The sequence below is a fragment of the Eptesicus fuscus genome, chromosome 23, assembly GCF_027574615.1.
Source record: "Eptesicus fuscus isolate TK198812 chromosome 23, DD_ASM_mEF_20220401, whole genome shotgun sequence".
Classification (NCBI taxonomy): Eukaryota; Metazoa; Chordata; class Mammalia; order Chiroptera; family Vespertilionidae; genus Eptesicus; species Eptesicus fuscus.
Genome location: NC_072495.1, coordinates 6260832 through 6279634, shown reverse-complemented (window position 1 = coordinate 6279634; position 18803 = coordinate 6260832). Strand labels below are relative to the sequence as shown.

At 44.6% G+C, this 18803-nt stretch overlaps 2 protein-coding genes across 3 annotated transcripts in view; one reads left to right on the top strand and one right to left on the bottom strand.

Annotated features, from left to right (window-relative positions):
- Positions 1–737: 737 nt before the first annotated feature.
- On the bottom strand, positions 738–15154 carry SPRING1 (SREBF pathway regulator in golgi 1). 2 transcript variants are annotated; one of them, XM_008142750.3, is made up of 5 exons: positions 14854–15028; positions 7244–7400; positions 3603–3754; positions 3103–3216; positions 738–1262 (listed from the first exon to the last, which is right to left on the bottom strand). In XM_008142750.3, the coding sequence occupies exons 1-5, from the start codon at positions 14962–14964 to the stop codon at positions 1179–1181; spliced, it is 618 nt and encodes a 205-aa protein (XP_008140972.1). In that variant the 5' UTR covers positions 14965–15028; the 3' UTR covers positions 738–1178. The 2 variants fall into 2 exon arrangements, with proteins under 2 accessions (XP_008140972.1, XP_028003098.1); XM_028147297.2 differs by lacking the exon at positions 7244–7400 and having other exon boundaries at positions 14854–15154.
- A 2276-nt stretch (positions 15155–17430) lies between these two features.
- Positions 17431–18803, top strand: part of RNFT2 (ring finger protein, transmembrane 2) — a 42530-nt gene continuing 41157 nt past the window's right edge. Inside the window, exons 1-2 of the mRNA XM_008142751.3 lie at positions 17431–17454; positions 17962–18020. Of these exons, the coding sequence (XP_008140973.1) occupies positions 17431–17454; positions 17962–18020 (83 nt within the window). The remainder of the gene's footprint in view (positions 17455–17961; positions 18021–18803) is intronic.

The window sequence follows — 18803 nt, the reverse complement described above, 5'->3', positions numbered from 1 at the left end:
TGAGGACCAAACACTCCTAGCCTTGACCAGAGAGGTCTAGTGTTGTTCTAGAAACACAGGGCACACCTGGAGCGTGTGGCCCTGCAACCGCATGCCCTGCATTCATTCACTCGTCCCACTGAGGGCAGATGTTAAGTCTCTTACAGCTCCTTCCTAGCAACTTGGGTTTTCTTCTCCTTCTTTGCGAGTCACAGTGAAACTGGATGTCTGTACCTGTTACATCTCATGAAGCTGAAAGCAATAAAGGATGACCGCTATGGCCAGTTGTAGATGTATCTCCACTGAGGAATCGCCTTAACACAGGGTTTCCATGACCGGGGAGGAGAGGAGGCTGCGGTGATCTTCCTGAGGCTCCTGCTGGACCACAGCCAAGACGACCAGTCACTTCATAGGAAATGAGAACAAACTCCTCCGGAACAGTTAGTCAGACTCGCAGGTTAAAACGATGCTTGCCACAGGCATACACGTATCCCAGACACACCTAGAAAAAAATCTGCGAGCACATGGTGGCAGCTGCTGGAAACCTGGCGCTAGATTAGAATGGAACAGTATCTTTGAGATCTCAGACAGTTTTAGATGTCAGCATACGGTGTTCAGGGCCCACTCCTGAAGATGCTGTTAAAACAAAACCAAAATAACTACCTTGAGAGAACAGGAATGTTCTAAGAGGCCATTTTATCTGGGTGAAGGAATGATTTAACTCATGAAACTAAAGAACATAAGAAAACAACAACCACAACAGTTTCCTTGAATATATTCAACTATCAAGGCAAGGCATTCTTCAATATAAAACATTATAATTTTCCCGCTACTACAAAGAAATCCAATAAATAACTGTACAGTGAAGGGCCCCGATGAACACTGTGAGTGATCCTGGGTCCCCGAGCAGCTGCAATGGTGGAGGTGCCCACATCACCAACCCCTCCGCAAGGTCGCCTGCAGTTTGGTCTTTTTCAAACGTGACCCGCTGGTGTTTCCAAGCTGCTTTATAGATGAGTCCCATCTGGTAAAGCCCGGCGGGGAGTGCAGCCAGAGTACAGCCCAAGAAGGGGTCAAAGCCAAGGCTTCCGCACGACAACTCTTCTTCCAAGGGACTAGTGACCGCTGAGGCCTGGCTTCAGACTAAGTGCTTTAGCCGCACGCGCTTGGAAAGTCTTCTGTGCCCATCACTGCGCCCATCACGCTGGGAAGAGCTCGGGAGGGCTCTCTCCATAGCAATACTTGGCTATGGGATCCCTATAGGTGTTCTCGTGCTGCACGCTCTGTTGGCAAAAGGGAAGACAAGAGCTCCGTGAGAGAGCAGTCGCACACACCTCCCTTCAGAGCTGCCGAAGTCCAAGCGGGGCTGCTGTCAGGCACTCCCTGCAGGAGCCTGGCCACATCCATCTCCAAATGTCACTATCAGGCTCCCGGGCACTTTCTGGAACAAAGGCGAATGCTCAACGCAGAATGCCAATGAAGAGCATGAAAATGGACATAACATCACTGCATGACTGTTTCTTTTTATGTACACAAGTGAGTTTTTAACAACCTCACTGCAACTCAGGACAACTAGTTTTTCTCAAATTATTTTATATTACATTAAAGCCCAAAGGGTGTTTTGCACCTGATCCTGTGCTTCAGAGAAATTCAGTAGCTGGTATTGAAGCCTGAAAATATGGAGGAGATACATTACAAATCATTTTCATAAAGTTTTAGGTATCTCTGGGTTTGGCACTCGGGCCAAATCCCACAATACCAGACAAGCCTTATTTGGCTGAGAAATAGGAAGTGTGATTTAAAACAGACAAACATCCCAATGGCTAATTTTTCAGCAATTTGTTTTCATACAGGCAACTTGAGTTTTGGCTAGTCTAGAGTTCATTAATTAGCCCAAGACCAATACTAAACATCTACACTGTAAGTATTAATCCAATTTACAGACGTGTAGCCAAAAGCTTCTCTTTCTTGGGATACTGCTATATAAACAAATTGACAACTGGGAAATATCTCTTTACAATAAAAAGACTAAGTCAGAAAGCTTAGCATCTTCACTCACAACTGGAAATAACTTCTGGGTTTTATCAGTTAAAGAAAGAAAATATTTCGACTTTTCTGGCAACCCTCGGAATGAAAGAGGATCTGAATCAAAGTAAGTCACGTGTTCAGCCTTCCTCCACGTTTCCTTTAAGGCCCATTCAAGTGGAAAGCTCTTCCAACAAAACAAGCCCACCAGGAATTTCTTCATGTTTTCAAATGCTCATTATAATCCCTGAAACATTTACCCAATGATGCTGAGTGCTCTAAGAGCAGACCAGAGACATAAAAAGTGGCGTAAAATCAAAAGGTGGCCTACAGACAGACATCTGGCAAAGAGTACAGAGTTCCAGAAAATGACAAATGAGTCAGTTATCTCAGACGAAGCCAGTACAATCTTGGAGACACCATGAATAGAGGCCAGAAGAAGCGTGCTTGTATAACAAACACGTCTGGTGATTTTAAAAAGGCAGCCCCCGCAACAGCCCAACCACAAAAGCGGAGAGCCAAGGACACAGTGATGGACTTTCAGACGCTTTCAGCAGCAGGTGCGACGTTCAGTGCCCAAAGAGCAAAGCATGTAATGACAGCATGCTGATGAGTATTGAGAGCTTGACAACCTACATATTACGCATGTATTTTTAAACACCACCTGCCCCTTCCCCTTGAATCCTAAAATAAACCGTAACTCTGTCCCAGAACAAATTACTATTTATTCTCAATGAGTGGTTGCTGAAAAGCCTCAGTTCTGACAAAAGAACTTCTCTCAGAAACTGGACTATTAGGATTCCACCCAGATTTAAAAGTAATTTTAGGCTCCCACTTAAAAGTATAGACATGCCAATCAGATGGGGAGATGCAAGTTGATTAGACCTTGATTTAATATACACATTTTACTTCTCTAACTTGTATAAATCTCATGCTGACATTCTAAACACTCATCCCACCAAAGCTTCATTTGAATCTCTTCTCCATTATCACTCATATCATATGACATATGATAATCAAACCTCCATTATCATATTTTCCCACCCACCCTTACTCCCACCCACCCATCCCCCAGCTAGAAACATCAGAGCTTCTGACCTGGGATGAGGTCCTGCATTTAGCCAAACACAATTCAAAGTGATCCTCCACTGCCATGAAGAGGTTCTGGAATGCCACCGCTGCCCGGTTGAGAAAGCGCTCCAGGAGAAGTTGCTATGGAAACAAAAGTTAGTGCCTATAATAAATTCCAGACTCAGCAGCACAAGGTAACCTTGGATATTTCTCCTAAACTAGGAGACTGCTGATGGGGGGTAGAGTGGGGGTAAGAGTGAGGGAGGCAGCCAGCTCAAAGGGAAAGAGCACTGGTATCTTATTCATTAGATATCTGATTAGCAAAACAATGGCCCATTCTGCAAAAGAACCATTCAAGTAACTGGGAACCACCTCCTTCCTTGTAGACAAAGGCCACTTCACAGCCGCAATTTCTGACACCTACAAAGTTCCCTTCTAAGTTCTATTTTCAGAAGAATCCAATGCTCATCATACAATACAGGCAGAAAGACATGACCAGATGCAGAACAAGGAGCAGCTCTCCATACCTTGTTGGGCTGCAGGCAGCAGGAAACGCAGTGCTCGTAAGCGCTGCAGCAGCCGTTGGACAAGCAGCCATCACAGCAGTACTGCTTGGTGCCCGGGACGTTGACATTACAGCAGCCATTCACCAGCAAGTCCTTCCTTTCACAAACGTATCCTGCAAGTCAGAGACTACCCTGAGTATTAAACCAGCAGGGATCCCAACTCACTAGTGATCTGGACTCAGCAACGTATGCACTGTGTGCAAAGAACAGAGACAGAATCTGGAGTCTGGAGAATCCTAAGCACCAAAGAGGTAGGAGAATCGACACTATGTGATGAGGGCTTGCTTCGTACGTGCCGTCCTTTAAAAAACACGAATTCCCACATTAGAAGCAGGCTCCAGCCTTACCTACCTAAAACAACCCGTTAGTCTGCTGCTGCGTGTTTGATTTAATCTCCATGTTAAGTCACGCCTGTGTTTTCCTATTCTAACCTAGGAAAGAAAGCCATTTTTTCATCTACACCTGCAGAAAAATGCCATTTTTTTCAATACAAAAATCTGAAAATAGAAAAAGCCAAGACATTAATTCCCAAAAGTGAAATCCTTCTAGATAAAAAACAAACACCCATCCCCTCCTTTTTGCAAGTATCTTTTAAATGCTTGCCATTTATTTAATGGTTTGGAAGATTTTTTTTTTTAATTGAAGTAGTCACACCTCACCTTCACAAATTTATTTAGGCTGTTTTCAAATATACATGTCAAGTATTCAATTACCCCTGCGCATTAGGAAAAGGAAACCCTCTAATACCCCAGAAAGAAAAATCCTCCTAATTCCCTCCACTCCTCATAAATCCCATCATCTCGCCCAGCCAGCGTGGCTCAGTGGTTGAGTGTCGACCTATGAACCAGGAGGTCATGGTTCGATTCCCCGTCAGGGCACATGCATGGGTTGTAGGCTCGATCCCCAGTGTGGGGGTGTGCAGGAGGCAATCGATCAATGACTCTCTCTCATCAATGATGCTTCTCTCTCTCTCTCTCTCTCTCTCTCTCTCTCTCTCTCTCTCTCTCTCTTCCTCCCTCTCCCTCCCTCTTCCTTCCTCTTTGAAATCAATTAAAATATATTTTAAAAATAATAAATAATAAATCCCATCATCTCTGTACACACACTCCCTCCAACCCAGCCAATCCATTCTCAACTTTAAGGAATGAATCGCCTTGCAAAAGTTAATTTATTGTTCAGAGCTGCTAAACAAGACATTTCTCTACATCTTTCTGGGAGTGGGAAAGAAATATGTGAGAGTAAGTGCCTGAGGGACACTACTTGGCCCTTGGGAAACTCCCAGGTGTACACACAGCTCACAGGTGCACGCACAAGCCCACAGGTATATATGCCCAGGCCCACAGGTGCACAGCAGCTGTCCATCCAAATACCGCAGCTTCTTAATCCTCAGAGAATGAGACTTGGTGAAGTATACTGTTGTTTTCAGAAACTACTCTGGAAAACAAGTCAGTGTAAAAGTAGGTGGCACCAGGAACACAATGGAAGAAACTAAAAGAGCCCTCCTTCCCACTTGGAAAACGGGGCTTACCTGGGAACTGGTGCTTTTTGTTACTTTAACTGTGCCATTCTGTCTTCTAAATTAAGAGAGGATGATCCCAGCCCTGGCCAGTGTGATCAGTGGATAGAGCATTGGCCTGCGGACCAAAGGGTCCCGGGTTTAATTCTGGTCAAGGGCATGTACCTCGGTTGCAGGTTCCTCCTGGCCCAGGCCCTGGTTGGGGCACGTGCAAGAGGCAACCAATCGATGTGTTTCTCTCACATCAATGTTTTTCTCTGTCTTTCCCTCTCTTTCCACTCTCCCTAAAAAAAAATCAATGGAAAAAATATCCTCGGGTGAGGAGTAATAAAAAAAACCCCCACAAATAAAGAGAGAGAGAGAGAGGATGATTCCAATGCCATCACAAATGTTTCTGGGATTACAAGGATTATAAATACACAAACAAACAAAAAAAAACAAGTCAAAATGTTTCTTGAAATTCTGCCCCAAATAATAAATACACAGCAATCTTACCACTTCTGGGTCAGGAAGTTGTACAATATAATGTGACCTACACTCCACTTGTTGAAATTATCTTTCTGCCCTTTTCTTTTTTTCACATTCTCAATGTCAACATCAGGCCTTCTTTCTCTCCACAGTGCTAACTGCCAGCAGCCTTGAAACCACAGGTCTTTCTAATTTCTGGTGAAAGAAAGCTCACCAAGATTTCACCTTTTGCATCATAAATCTAAGCCTGCAAACGTCATTTCCAACAAGGAATTCTGTAAGGTCACAACCGCAGAGTGTGTTGCTATTGACTGAGAAATTAACTTCTAACCTCTGGAAGTCTGAAATTCTAATTGGTTGTCTTATTTAATAAGGTGTTACCCTGGCAATATTCATTGTGACATCTGCTTCCCAAAAGGCATAAATTCCTGCAAGTTTTCTTCATTAAACTGTTTCTCCCTTCTCCCACACTCATGGAGGTAAAATATAATCTATGGCTCTTGAATTTTTAATTGCTTGATTCGTAGAACTTTTTACTTAATAAGTCTGAGAATCTTTGTCTCACTCAAAATAATCAGAGGAAAATTTTTCTTTGGCTAGCTACAAAATGACAAATTGTCATTCATAACCTAATATTAAATATTAAAGCCAAGGCATAGATGTCATGTTTTCTCACTATGAGTGTCACACAAAAAAAAGAGAGAGAAAAAACACTGAACTCCAAGTTTGGTCCTAGTCCCATGTCTGCCTGCTGGCTAGCTGTGTCATCTTGTGGAAGTAGCCTTATTCTGTTAAAAATAAAACAGGTTATTTGCAATGTTATTTGCTTTTTCCTTGAGTTCCTTAACCTCTCAGTGCCTGTGTCTTCACCTACAAAGTGACAACACCTTTATAGCTAGACCTCAAAGGACTGTTGCCAAAATCAAATGGGATATCCAAGGAAAATTGCCCAGCACATAGGAAGAGCTCAATTACGGCAGGCTGAGGATTAGTGGGAGTCTTGCTTTGGGAAGACTGAATATCTCAGCTATTTGCTTAACTCCTTGTAAGAACTTGAGCAGCTGTCTAATCCAACTACCTCACCAGCACAGGAATCACCTTTCTGTCTAAATTCCTTTTAGACTCTAAAAGGAAACAGAAAACTCTGGGAGAAAGTACCAAAACAGATAGACTACTATTTTAACTGTAAGAGTAACACATTTTGAATGTGCTTATTATTCACTTGAGATTGCCCAATCAATCATTAACAAATGCATTTCCTAAGTACCGATTATTATTCAAGTTACCAAAGAAACTGAGCTCCTATCCTATAGAACTGACCAAGGTGAGAAGAAAAGACGGGTGAGCAGGAAGTAGCAGAGGCACTGATCTGTGATAAAATGCTAAAACTCTAAGTTATAGGCACAGGCGTTTCGGTTAGAATTACCAAACCAAGCTTCTCTGATGCTGAGGGGAACCTTGAACAATGAGTTAGGTCTGAAAGACAAAGAAGACGTGAGAAATGTTGGGAATGAGCGCGAAGGGAAAAGGCACTGTATAAAATCCCTATTTAAAAACCCTAGGAATGGTGGCACCAGAGCACTTCACTGACTGCAGGAGGAGAAGGAAGCCGCCTTACCTAGTTCATCGGTGATGAGGTGCTTCCCTTGGATGGAGTTCCGGCACTGGTTGCTGGGCCGACTGCTATTGCCCAAGTTAAACTGCACTTTCCACAGAATGGGCTGATCATGGTCTTGAACCTGGAGGAGATTCCGATCTCTCACTGCCCGCTCCTCCTACAAAGAGACAATAAAAGAAAAGGTTAAAGTATCGTTTCTTATATTTTCACCAGTTTTTTCATGGAAACAGCAACAGGACAGACACAATTTTTAAAAAGTTTGCACAGGAATCTACATTCCCCTGGTATGAGCAAAATCTGAGCCAAAGTCACAAAATCAAATGCAGAAAAATAAATTAAGGCTATGCTATGCTTCAGAACTGGAATTCTTACATGAATGCCCCTTGATTACATGCACATTATAAATAGGTATAAAAGTGTTAGAGCTGAGATAACGGTATGGCAAGGTATACTACAAGCTATTAACATGGAAGGGACATAAGTGATTATTAACAGCTTTTAGCATTTTTGGAATATTTTTGTTTTTAAAATGATAAAAACATTATTTAAAAACATAATTACCATTAACAATAGGAGACACAAAGGGATCTACAGAAACACTATACTAGCCTTGAAAGTTTCCTATAAATCTGTAATTATTCCAAAATAAAAAGTTTATTTAAAAAAAAAACATAATGCCCTAGCTGATTTGGCTCAGTGGATAGAGTGTCAGCCTGTGGACTGAAGGGTCCTGGGTTCAATTGCGGTCAAGGGCATGTTCCTCAGTTGCAGGCTTGATCTCCAGCCTGGGTCGGAGGCAACCAATCAATGTATCTCTCTCACATCAATGTTCTCTCTCTCTGTCTTTCTCGCTCCCTTCCACTCTCTCTAAAAATCAATGGAAAAATATCCTCAGGTGAGGATTAACAACAACAAAAATAACCAAAAATCATAATTACCAATATTAAAGACAAAAATTGCCCACAATCCCATCACTTACATAAAGTGCTATCTATTTTTGCATATTAACTTCTAGCCTTTTGACCCTGACATTTACACTTACAAATGAGGATGCTTGGCATTCAGCGCTTCTTGACACTAATTAGATGGTAAACCATTCAAGCATGTACATTATCTCGAGAATCACATTTTAAGGCTACATAATAATCCATCATGTTGATGTGCCATAATTTGTAAACATATCCTCTACAGATCAACATTTAGCCCATTCTAGACTTTTGTTATCAGATAGCAATGTAATAAAAATGTAGTTTTTATTCTCTTGAGTAATTTGTAGCAGTAATTATTATAAGTAGTCATGTCATACAGTACCAAATAACTTCCCTGAAGTTATACATACACCATTAGTATTACCTGCATTTACATAAAATAGTGTTCACAACTTACCACCACCTCACCAGGACTGGATTGTGCTCTTTAAATTACTAGTGTGAAACAATCCTTCAAGGTGGCTTTCATTTCTGCTCTGCCCCTCCCTCTTGCTTCTTTTAAAGGAAAGAACTGGCACCAGCAGGAACAGGATGGGTTATGCAAAAACAACATCTGTATTCTTCGGGTGCAAGTAGAGGAGCTAAGTGCAGAAGCCTTGGGAATTAGGGCAAATCACTTAGGTGCACACTGCTTAACTACCTGTGAATTCATACTCCTCTGCTCTGCTGGGACCTATCAGTTAACTGCATAATCAAGCTACGTGCAAACTAAACTGAGCGTCAAATGCTGCCCTAGATAAATTAACAGCCATAAGGACTGTTAAGAGGCTGGTCAAAGTACAGTAAACTGGCTCTCACAAGGTTAAAAGTGCTCTTAACATTACTCTCAAACTATCCTGTTATTCTTCCTAAGGGAAAAAAAATACACAAGAGTTCATGGACAAGTGCATCCCAGAAGGACCTCTTCCACATAACTACATTCCTGGTAAACAGGAAGGCAATTCTCCCAGCACTTGAAATTGTTTTCAAACATGAATATTCAAGACCTTGCCAAAAGGATTAGATAAGAGCTGTACAATCAAGAAGATTGTACAGAGATTGTGTAAGATAGCAATGGTAATGAATTGGTACATATTCACATGTGTGAAAGTCTAGTCATGCAGAGGGTGTGGTGAAGGGGCACTGATGGGATTCCTTTATTGGATAAGTACTTTTAGACCTTTCTCCAAGTGTTCCACCTACTCTATTAGGTTGTCTCAATTTTATGCATACACACACACACACACACACACACATTTTTTTGATTCATTCAAAGGTTTCAAGATCGTACAATGCATTAAGGAAACAGAGACAAAGGTGGCCAGGTTCTCTATTCCCAAAGAGCCTCCAGAGCAGTTGATAAAGAGGTTTTAGAAATCAGTGCAATCGACCACCACCAAGGTCCGCAGGGACTACACTTGGGTTACAAAGAAAAGAGCGGAACAAAAAGGGACAAACATGCACACACAAGAACTTTCTTCATAAACTGTGAAGGAGCTATAGAAATGTTTTCATTACTCATGTATGTTACTTAACCTCTGATTTTAAAGGGAGTATATTAATAACTGTCCTATTTTTCAGGGGTCATCATAGGGTCAAATGAGATAAATGTTCCATTTAAGTAGTGAAGCACTTAAACAGAAGGCATTGCCATTAAAAGATTTGCTTATGATTCTTAAACGAAAAGAAGGCGGGGGGGGGGGGGGAGTAAAGGCCAGGAGGCATCCCAAATGTCTAATACTTGGGGAATGAATGCCTCAATATGGCCTAATCAAGGAAAATTTTAGTTATAAAAAACTGTCCTTACAAAGTACTTTTAAAGATGGATACAATGCATATATGTAAAGTGAAGAAACAGTATGCCCAATTATCTTTTAAAAATATGAAAAATGAAGGGAGAAAATATGCCCAGATATCATCAGCGACTCCCTCCGGTGGGTGAGACTGTGAGTAGTTTTCCTCCTCTACCCTGTACAGTACTTCACAAACTTACTGAATAGTGTATATACACTGGTGATCAGTGGAAAACAAAAAACAGGTCAGCAACTCTCTCTTATGATTTATTCCACTTTACTTTAGAAAGTGTCTAACTTGGCACCAATTTACATAGTTAATTACTTTCCAGCTGAAGGCATGAATATGTTTTCAAGGAGTTACGCAAATAGCTGAGATATTCAGAAACTGTACCACGTGAACAAGTCTGAGACCATTTCCTTACAAGAAAGGACCCTTCTGACTCCAAGATTGGGATTTCTGTCATCTCAGCTCACACGCCCCACAGAGCATTAGGCCCACCTTGCCGCTCTATCACGGCATCTTGTTTTGTTTCCTTCGTATCATACATCACTGTCTGAAATAACTTTGCTTTTTTGCCACTTCTCCCCCTGACCCACCCAGAACAGAGGCTCTTAGAGAGGAAGGCTTTTCTGCTTTGCCCCTCACTGTATCTCCATCATCCAGCAGGCAATGCCTTAGCAACACCGCTGGTGTTCACTGAACATCTGTTAAATAAATGTGCCCAAGTCACCTGGCACCACTCACCATTCCCAATCCTCTCCCCCAGTGGCACCCCTGCCATTGTCACCAATTTCTCCTGCGCTCCCATCTCTATAATTTAAACTATCCCCCAAAGCATTAATTAACATGAAAACCAAAGAAATGAGGAATTCAAAGCAGTAGAGGATAATCAACGATTCTCTAGGCACAAGCACCACCTCTGCTCCAGGAGTTCCTGGTCTCCCTAACGCAGAGCTCGATCCTAAGGAGCTCGGAAGTTTTCCATGGCCTCTTCTCAATGTATCCGAACCTCTCCCCACCCCGCTCATTCCCTGTCACCTCCTCTGTGTTCCACACTGAGGCTAGGCCAAATGAAGCAGACTCCCCTCCAGTCACCTACTTCTGAGTGGCAGACACCAAAGCGTCAGCGCAGAGCGAAGCAGGAGCAGCACACACAAATCGCATATGGGAGAATGTCAGCCAAGTTTTTGGTCCCAAGGACCGTTCATACTAAAAAATTACTGAGGACCCCCAATATGTGGGTTTATAAGGGGTATGGCCATTGATATTTATCATATTGGAAATTAAAACAAATTCCTAAAATTCGTGTTTTCAATACATTATTTTTTTACTCATTTAACAATAACAATGAACCCATTACTATTACATGTCAACCATTTTTGTTGTGTAAAGAAATTTAGTGAGAAGAGAAAATGTTTTTACATTTCTGCAGATCTTTTCAGTGTCTGGCTTAATGGAAGACAGCTGGATTCTCATATGTCGCCCTGCATTCAATCTGTGCAGTATGTTCAGGTTGAAGCACCTGAAGAAAACCTACCTCACACAGATGTGCAGTTGGAAATGGGAGGAGCATTTTAATGGCTTTTCCAGATAATTATGGACAATTTCTTTGATGCTACATCAGAACTTGACAAGCATAGTAGCTTCTTAAAAGTTCACTGCAAATGGTACAACCACTTTAGAAAACAGTCTGGCAGTTCTTCAAAAAGTTAAACAAAGTCACCATATGACCTAGCAATCTCATTCCTAGGACCAAATCCAAGAGAACTGAGAACGTATTTCCTAACAAAACCGTGTACACCAATGCACATAATAGCATTATTTATAATAGCCAAAAGGTGGGAACAACCGAAGTGTCCATCAACTGGTAAATGGAAAAAATCAAAATATGGTAGATGCATACCAGGGAATATTATTCGGACACAAAAATGAAGTAGTAACACATGCTACAACATGGATGAATCCTGAAAACACAGGCTTCTAACCGAAAGGAACCAGACACAGAAGACCACAGACTGTAAGAGTCCATTTATGTGAAATGTCCAGAATAGGCAAATTCATAGAGACAGAAAGTTGACTGAGTGGTTGCCAGGGGCTGACTGGCAGGCATAGAAGGTTACAGCTCAAGTGTTTGTTTTAGCCCTGGCTGGTTTGGCTCCGTGGATAGAGCGTTGGCCTGCAGATTGAAAGGTCCCAGGTTCGATTCCAGTCAAGGGCACATGCCAGGGTTGCAGATCCCCAGGAGGGGGCGTGCAGGAGGCAGATGATCGATGCTTCTCTCTCATCATTGATGTTTCTCTCTCTCCCTCTCCCTTCCTCTCTGAAATCAGTAAAAAAAAAAAAAAAAAAAAATACACACACACACAAAGTGTTTGGCTGAAACTGGTTTGGCTCAGTGGATGGAGTGTTGGTCTGCGGACTGAAGGGTCCCAGGTTTGGTTCCAGTCAAGGGCATGTACATTGGTTGTGGGCACATCCCCAGTGGGAGGTATGCAGGAGGCAGCGGGTCGATGTTTCTCTCTCATCGATGTTTCTAGCTCTCTATCCCTCTCCCTTCCTCTCTGTAAAAAATCAATAAAATACATTTTTTAAAAAGTGTTTGTTTTACTTAGTTTTTGTTAGGCTGCGGGGGGGAAATCTGCAAAACAAAAATTTTGCCAATAGTTTTAAAGAAATCACAATCATCACCCCCATCAAAAAAAAATTTTTAACCCAGCTTGTCATAATTTACAGGTTTTAAAAAGAGACATTGTAATTTTAAAAAAAATGAACAAGGCTCCAGCCCAGAATGACTCTGTTGAGAGTCGTCCCATGAACTGAAAGGTCCCGGGTTCAATTCCTGGTCAGGGCACATGCAAGGGTTGTGGGCTTGATCCCCGTAGTGGGCATGTAGGAGATAGCTGATTGATGTTTCTCACATCGATGTCTCTCTTTCTCTCTCTCTCACTCTCTCTTTAAAATCAATAAAAACATATTTTTACAAAAATGAACAAGGTGTAAGTACTTAAAAGAAGGTTGTAAAGAAGGTCAGAGTGGACAGCATCTGACTAGTAGGAATGTGCCAGATTGAAAGGAAAGGAAAAGTCATTCCAATTAAAAAGACTCAGCCCGGCCAGCATGGCTCAGTGGATGAGAGTCAACCTATGAACCAGGAGGTCATGGTTCGATTCCCGGTCAGGGCATAAGCGGGGGTTGCAGGCTCCATCCCCAGCATGGGGCTGGCAGGAGGCAGTTGATCAATTACTCTCTCTCATCACTGATGTTTCTATCTCTCTCTCCCTCTCCCTTCCTCTCTGAAATCAATAAAAATATTTCTTTTAAAAGACTCATTTGTTCCAATATCTGAGTCCCCTTGAAGTGCCTGGCAGAATTCTATGGGCTGGGATCCTATGAAGAACACAATTCTCTGTTCTCAAGAAAATTACACTCTAAAAGGGACAGATCAGCAAGTAAATGAACAAGAAATGTTCAGTTCTACCAAAGGAAATAAAGCAGGACTATGGGCAAAGGGGAAGAAATTTAGATTGTGTCACCCCGTGTGGCCTGAGGCAGTAATATCTAGTCTGACCTGAAGTGACATAAAAGATTCACCATTATCCTGGAACAGTCTGGGGTTTGTCGAGTGCAGTAAGAACCCAAAGAACTTATCACCCCTATTGCTGGGTAGAGAACTGACTGCAGGACACGAAAGGAGGCATAGACCTGTTGGTGGCTACAGCATGGTCCAGACAGGGATGAAGGTAGCTTGGCTTAAGGTGGCAGCAGTGACAATTAGGAGAAACAAATTCAGGAGACACTGTGGAGGCAGAAGATAATAGAATTTGGGGTTTTCTGAACAGGTCCAGACTGGAGTTATGAGCTGGGATCTCAAGAGCATACAACCTGTACTTGAACAATGATGCCAGAGATCAGCTTATATCATTCGGATAACCTGACCGTGAGAAGTTGCCTGGGAGGTGGCAGAAAACACGCAAGTTCATGCGAACGTCACCCACACATCTCCGTCAACAAAAGACGCTTACAACTCTCAGCCTGTTGGCCTACACTTCCCTGTCTCCCCTTTTCCAGGCTCCCCTGCCCACAACGTTTATTTATTTTCTGCTCGTTGCTATGTTTTATGTATGAACTTGACCCTTGAGAGTGAAAAGGGGGTTCTTCTGATAACTAGAACACCTTGGGGTAGGTTCATCCTTTCTAAAAACCCTAACGCTCAAGTTGGACTTTTAAACAAACTAACTACTGCTCTGGGTAACATTTCCTACCAAAGCACCCTGTCTTTTCTCCCATAAATTCGCACATGGACTTAAATCTAAGGAGGTGGGCAGGTGGGAAGAACACTGCGCTCAAGCTCCGCACAGAAAGGACACCTCACGGGGAGTCTCCCAGGTGGACCACTGAGCCCCCGAAGTAATCGAAGGGCGCTGGCCTCGTAGCTCGGCTAGTTCCTGGCCCAGCCCACCGCTCTCGGAGGCTCGGTTTCGCGGCTGTCCTACGGGGCCACCCTCCACCCCCAGGACAGCCGCGAAGATGCCGTGAGAAATGCACGCCGGCGGGGCAGGTAGGAAGCAGGAGGGGGCAATAAGGGTAATCACCACCAGCGCCAGGGCCACAGCCCCGGGTTCGGGTCCCAGGAGCTGGCCTAGCAGCGCCTTCTCACCCAGGTACCCACGAGTGAGCAGGTCCCTCCGCCCGTCCCCGGTCCCGGGCAGGAATGCCCAGCTCCCCGGACACAGGAGCAGCGCGGCGGCAAGGCAGCTCGCTCCCCCGCCTGGGGAGGAAGCCGGGCGGCCGGGAGAGCGGCCCGCGGCGCCAGGCGCAAACGCGGGACCGCGAAAGGCCACTCACCTGCTTGAAGGTGCTGGTGAGGAAGTAGACGAGCGAGAGCCCGAAGACCAGGGCGAGCACCCACCTCTTCCGCAGGAGCCGGCGCCACACCATGGCCGCCAGGTTCACCATGCCGGCGCGGACGCGGGGCGCGGCGGCCGGGGCGCGGAACGGGGCAGGCCCGGAACCCGGGCGGCATGGCCCCTACGCGGCGGGCAGCCCCATTCCTCACGCCGGGCGCCGGCCCCGCGGCCCTCAGCCCAGCCAGCTCCCGACAGCCACCCCGCGCCGCCTCACGTGACCACGTCCTGTGTCGCGCCTTCACGAGCCTTGCGATTTCACCCGGCCTCGTTCGGCCTCATTGCCATTGGTCCCTGCGGATATGCGGATTCCTATTGGCTGAATCCCGGAGAGGGGGCGGGCAATCCTGTGCGTGCGGCGGGAGTGCTGTGCCGGGCTCCTGCGCCCAGCCAGTCAACCCAGGAGAGAATCCTGTCAGAGGCCGGAAGCCCTCGCAAGTCACGTGCTCCCAGGGCTGCAAGAATGATTGGCTTGGAAGGACATGAATGACGCCGCTGTGATTGCTGAATCTTCTGGGCAGGTAAAGAGAGAAAAAACGTTGCTTTTGTTTTTTGCTTTTTGATGTTGTTTTTTCCCCCTGCGGTCCGTGTAGACTCCTGCCCTTGCAGTCCTTAACGCGTTTTGCGTTGAACGTTGGCTGCAGGAATGAAAAAAACGCTCCCGGCATTGTACCCAGTGCACCTGCCAGCTTCCAGTGCAACTAATGCAGGAGATGCTCTCTTGCATGCATTTCGCTGCAGTCAGGTAAAGGTCTGGGGGCCCAACTTAAAAAATGACATGTATTGTAATTCTTCATAGGGCAGTAGTACGATTCCGATGCATCCCACGTGCAAAAATTTATTCCAGAATTCAATATTGGAATGATTAAGGTCTGCTTCCAACAGAGTATTTGGAGCCCCTGCAAAAGCAAGCATATGAAAGTAGAATCTTGGGCATTTCATTTAGGAGGGTGGGTCAGATTTATGGATGGACGCTCTAGGATACTATATTTTATTTTCCCCAAGGATTTGCAGGTGATGGGGTATCTTCAGATGAGGACATTAAGCTGACATTGCAAGTTCTGAAAGTTGAGATTTCTTTGTTGTTGTTAATCCTCACCCAAGGATATTTTTCCATTGATTTTTAGAGATAATGGAAGGGAGAGGGAGATTCAGAGAGAAACACAGATGTGAGAGAGACACATCGATTGGTTGCCTCCTGCATGCACCCCAACCAGAGCCAGGCAACCCGCAACCAAGGTACGTGCCTTTGACCAGAATCAAACCCAGGACCCACTGAGCCAAACTGGCTAGGGCGAAAGTTAAGAAATATTTACGTAATGAGCTTTCCTTCATATATGAAAATGGAACTACTGACCCATTTCTTAACTGAGTTTCCAAAAGCTAGTGGGTTTTCTCTTTAATCATTGGTCCTAGTAATACCAATGCTGACCTCTGAAAAAGCTGGCCAGGATGAGGAAGCAACTCAACAGCCAATTATGGTGGCCTGAACTAAAAGAATCAGATAGCATATTTGGTTATACAAAAAAACATTGAAGGAGGCTAAACCTATTCATGGGAAGTCTAGCGCCTTTATTTCTCATCTAGGGTGAAAAGTCTGGGAAGGAGCAAGGGATGTAGGAAAAGGTACCGAGAAACTCATGGATGTTTTACTCATTGAATAAGTCTTGCTGAGTGCTACTCTGTGCCAGGCAGTGTTCTAGATGCTGAGGTAGAGGGGCAAACCAGGTAGACAGGCTCCCTGCTTTTGTGGCACTTACCTTCTACTAGGGGATACATCATCAATAAGTAAGCAAACATGTAAATAAATAAGTGCTATGAAGAAGGTTAAACAGGACAATGTTTGGTGGGTCAGGAGGTCTAGAGGAGAAGGCCTCTGGGAGGAGGTGACATTTAACCTGAAGAAATTAGCCACAAGGAAAATCATTCCAGGGAAAAGGAACAGCAATGCAAAGGGCCTGAGGCAGGGACAGCTGGCGTGTTTGAGGAACAGAAAGGCTTCTGTGGCTGGAGGGGAGTGGTTAAACGGAGAGTGGAGGGAAATGTGGCTGGAGACAGGTAAGCTCCATCAGATAGAACCTGTAGGCTGTGAACTGAAGTTGGATTTTATTCTGATTACAATGGAAAGCCATGCGGGTTCTAAAACATATGTTCTGTGTTCCCCAATTAGGACTCAGTTTCACAACAGGACAAAATGCATTGAGATCATGACCATTCTCAGGAGCCCTAAAGAGGGATCAGTGAGAAGCTAATCAGAGATTTGGAGCAGATGGAATCATATGCTATAGCCCATGATGCTCCAAGATTATTCAGAGGTTCGGGGCATCCATGGACTATTCATGTAAGTGTTCTGTTCCACCCAGGGTTTGGAGTCTCTCATAAACCCTCCTGACCTGTGCATCTGTCTGGAGAGGACGAGGCAGGGGAGGCCTGCCTTCTCTGCAATCCAGTGATCACATCCCCATCTGGATCCCTGCATGCCCACTTCAGGTGTCGTGAACATGGAATTCTGAAGTCCATGTGGCTCCTCACAGTAAACAAGGTGACGTGTTTCCATGAGAATTCATTTATTCATTACCACTTTATTCATTGTGAGCGCTGGGAAGAAGCTTTGGGTTCAGCCACTCCACCCCCTCCCGTTTAACAGATGAGGAATCTGGGTCCACAGAGAGGTGACTGATTTGTCCAGAGTCAGACATCAAATTAGGGGCAGCATCAGTCTAGAATCCACGTCTTCTACTGCCAGTCTGCTGCTCACTTCACCTCATCCATCACCTCTTTGCTGCACAGTTCAATGCTTTCCTCTCTCCCGTGAGGACTTCCTTCCATGTCTGGGTCTCAACAACCTCATCTGTGAAATGGGGTGATAACACTTTCCTCAGTAGGACTGAGTGTTGAATGGCATAGCAGATGGAAACAAGGTTTGGAAAATGTCAGAGCGCTCTAGGGACATGAGATATGAGTAGTCCTTATTTATAATTACCATGGCAATCTGACAGGCAGTGGGGATGTTGGGAGACTCTGGCTTATGCCATGTGTTGGCTTTCAGGTCTTAAGGAAAATGCAGAGACGCCACAGCAGTAACACGGATAACATTCCACCTGAAAGGTAGGCATCTTTGGTTTCATTCCATCTGGGGGCTCTGGGCTTTGAGTGGTCAGGGGCCGCTCCAAACTGTATTGAGTAATACCTGCATCTCAGGGTTACGTGTTTGGGGAGCAGAGGAGACCTGATTAGAAACTGCTTTGCACAGTGATGGCATATACTACTCCATGCACAACTGCTGGCTGTTGCTCTTATGGTAATTCCCAAAGCCTGTGTGGCAGGTGATGCTCTTGACTCATTGTATCAATGATTGTGCCCAAGAGATTTTAATTTATGGAGGTGACTGAGTGACAGCATGGAGAGGCTAATGCCGTTGAAAGAAGATCTTTATTACTTACCTTTCCCGAGAGAAGGGGACATGTTGCGCCACGTAGGGCCACATGGGGAGGCACCAGGGTCGCTCAGGAGGCAGAAAGGAGCAAAGGGAAAGCTTAGGCCACAGCTTTGGTTGTGTTTTCCACACAAATCAGGCCGGGGCAGAGGAAACACTTAGCATTGCCTGCTTTGAGCCATGTCAGCGGGCTCTGGGCTCTAGGGTGGTCTCTGGTTGTCTGGTACCTGGTCCTGGGTGATTCAGGGCAGGAGAAATATTGGCTGGATATGGCTGGGGATATGGGCTCTGGATTGCAAGGAAGTTGTCAACACCTTTGGCTATTAGTTTGCCCCTGTAATGAGTGGATGCCAAATAGACAAACACAGAATCTAAGAAAACACAGTTAAAACACGCTGAGCTAGGATTTCTCTAGTTAAGCCCAAGAGAGAACACACCATGGGACCTGCTCTCAG